We start from the raw sequence: 3,122 nt of genomic DNA, 5'->3' as shown, positions 1-3,122 counted from the left end.
GACTGGTAACCAGTCAACCATCAACTGGTAACCAGTCACTGATGGACTGGTAACCAGTCAACCATCAACTGGTAACCAGTCAATGACGGACTGGTAACCAGTCAACCATCAACTGGTAACCAGTCACTGATGGACTGGTAACCAGTCAACCATCAACTGGTAACCAGTCAATGACGGACTGGTAACCAGTCAACCATCAACTGGTAACCAGTCACTGATGGACTGGTAACCAGTCAACCATCAACTGGTAACCAGTCAATGACGGACTGGTAACCAGTCAACCATCAACTGGTAACCAGTCACTGATGGACTGGTAACCAGTCAACCATCAACTGGTAACCAGTCAATGACGGACTGGTAACCAGTCAACCATCAACTGGTAACCAGTCACTGATGGACTGGTAACCAGTCAACCATCAACTGGTAACCAGTCAATGACGGACTGGTAACCAGTCAACCATCAACTGGTAACCAGTCACTGATGGACTGGTAACCAGTCAACCATCAACTGGTAACCAGTCAACCATCAACTGGTAACCAGTCAATGATGGACTGGTAACCAGTCAACCATCAACTGGTAACCAGTCAATGATGGACTGGTTGGGCACCCCTGAAATAAGACATAAATAAGAAAAACAAACAGCCATCAGCTCAGGTATGACTGAAAGAGGTCCTGATGATGGAACAGCATCAGGTGGACAGTGTTAGAACGTGTTGTCATGGTGACAGGTGCACTGTGAGATGATGTGTTGTTATGGTAACAGTTTCAGGTGGACTGTGTGAGGCTAGGTGTCACCTTGTTGGACCACTTGTAGGCCTGCAGCAGCTGCGAGTACAGAGGAGTTTTATCCTGAACTGGGTCCAGACTCAGCAGCCCGCTGTTATGGAGAGGATGGGACTCTGAAGGACGGCCCACTAGACTGCTGAGACGCTCCAGTTCACTAAGTGGAGACAGGTGGGTGGAGACAGACAGTTACCTGTCAGGATGTGTGTATACATTTGTAATTTCTTTCATTTGTCTCATAAGTTTAGTTGATCTGTGCAGATCACTCTGATTGGATCATTGTACAAAACCAAAGTCAACCTAGAAACCTCACCACCACTCAGCTTCWGAAAAGCAGGTAATGTGTTTAGGGTTACAGCCCGGTTTAAGCCAAATCAGACAAACAATGAACTGAACTGAGGATAAAGATTTTGTGAATGTTTCTAACAGGGTTGTGTTCACATTRAAACATGCAGAATACCTCCATCACACTAAAGAGTCAGAAGTTTCTTTGGGCCTTACTACTGGCAAAATCAAGTTTATAAATCATTTTCACACGTTTGATGGAAATAAAAGATGTTTATTAATCTGTTCTTATTTAGGTCAAACTATAAGTTTTCCAACTGACCCAATGACATCAGCTTTACTGTATTTCCTCTGTTCTTCTGCTTATCAGCAGAGAGCCATATTTGTAATAATAATCTCGCAATTTTTTAGCAGAGGATCAAAATTGTTTTAGACAGAAAAGAGCCTGTATAGATCTTATTTTCTCTTTAAACCACAATATTTAATGCTAGGAAGCAARAAGCAAAGTTACTGTTTTGTAGATTTTCAAATCAAATAATTCTGTTTACAGTTATTAAAAGCAGGACGATGGTAAATTCTATAATTCTTTAAAAACTGAATCTTGTGTTCAGGTAAATGATTACAGAACAGCTGGTTTTTAACACCACATGGTGTTAAACAAGGAGATGTCCTGTCTCTACTCTTCACATTGTATTAATGATTTGGTAACGGTAGCTAAAGAGGCAGGTGTGGGAGTGACAGTAGGTGATATAAAAGTCTGTATATTATTGTATGCAGATGATATTGGGCTTATTGCTGAAAATGAACCTGATCTTCAGAAATTAACTATTATTTTGTTCTTTCCTTTATTTAACCAGGTAAAACCTCATTAAGATGCAGATCTCGAACCTGGGCAGAAATCGACAACCTGGTTAGAGGTGAGAATCTTTTACTTTCTCATGATTCGGTTTGATTCTGATTTTTGGGCCACGATTGGATTCAAAATGGATTTTTCATTGAAAACTGATAATGTTAGTTATTTGTCGTGTTCCTCATTTGCTTCATCTTCATTTTCCTCTTGATGACATTTTCCGCAAGTTTGGTGTCAGTTTCCATTGTTATGCCGATGACACACAGCTCTACCTGTCAACCAAGCCAAACTCCACACAGCCTCCCTCCATCCTCTCTGACTGTCTCAATGAACTCAGTCACTGGTTTTCAGACAATCTCCTTCAGCTGAATAGTGATAAAACAGAAATCATTCTTGTCGGCAYTAAAAATAACATCTCAGAATCTAATAATCTCCTCATCCCTATCAACAACTGTCTGCTAAGCCCCTCCCCTCAGGTCAAGAGTCTTGGTGTCATCCTCGACACCACTCTCTCCTTCACTGCTCACATCAGTAATGTTACTCAGTCTGCCTACTTCCACCTCAGAAATATCAACCRTCTCCGTCCTTCTCTCACTCCCTGCACCACAGCCATCCTTCTTGTGACCTCACAGATCGATTACTGTAACTCTCTTCTCTTTGGCCTCCCCAACAAATCCCTCCATAAGCTTCAGACGGTCCAGAACTCAGCTGCACATGTCATCACCCAAACCTGCTCCCATAACCACATCACCCCAGTTCACCCCAGTCCTGCAGCAGCTCCACTGGTTCCCAGTCAAATCACACATCATCTTCAAAAGTCTTCTTGTGTTTAAAGCTATCCACCATGTTGGCCCTCCTTACATGTCCGACCTCGTACACATCTCCATCCCCTCCCGCTCTCTCAGATCCTCTTCTTACCTAAACCTCCAGGTACCCTCTGCCCACCTCTCCACCATGGGGAGCAGGACCTTCACCTGTTCAGCTCCTCTCCTCTGGAACTCTGCACCACCTGACCTAAGAAACACCTCCTCTCTTCCTGTGTTCAAGTCTGCTCTGAAAACATCTCTTTAGATCATCATGTCCATCTTATCTTCATCTGTAATCCACGCTCTGTGACTCATGTCTGCTTGTCTCTAATCTGTGATTTCACACATTCTTCTACGATGCTTTAATGCTGTAAGTGTCCTTGGCTGTCCTGAAAGG

At 43.1% G+C, this 3,122-nt stretch overlaps 1 protein-coding gene across 1 annotated transcript in view; it reads right to left on the bottom strand.

Annotated features, from left to right (window-relative positions):
• LOC106511322 (mediator of RNA polymerase II transcription subunit 27) overlaps window positions 1-3,122 on the bottom strand; it is a gene marked incomplete at its 3' end in the record, with an annotated part of 17,609 nt that overhangs the window by 11,519 nt on the left and 2,968 nt on the right. The window contains 1 exon segment of the mRNA XM_014000075.1: window positions 797-941. Within this exon segment, the coding sequence (XP_013855529.1) occupies window positions 797-941 (145 nt within the window).

The sequence above is a fragment of the Austrofundulus limnaeus genome, unplaced genomic scaffold, assembly GCF_001266775.1.
Source record: "Austrofundulus limnaeus strain Quisiro unplaced genomic scaffold, Austrofundulus_limnaeus-1.0 Scaffold2677, whole genome shotgun sequence".
Taxonomy (NCBI): Eukaryota; Metazoa; Chordata; class Actinopteri; order Cyprinodontiformes; family Rivulidae; genus Austrofundulus; species Austrofundulus limnaeus.
Note: the sequence above shows the minus strand (reverse complement) of the source record. Positions and strands in the feature narration are given on the sequence as shown.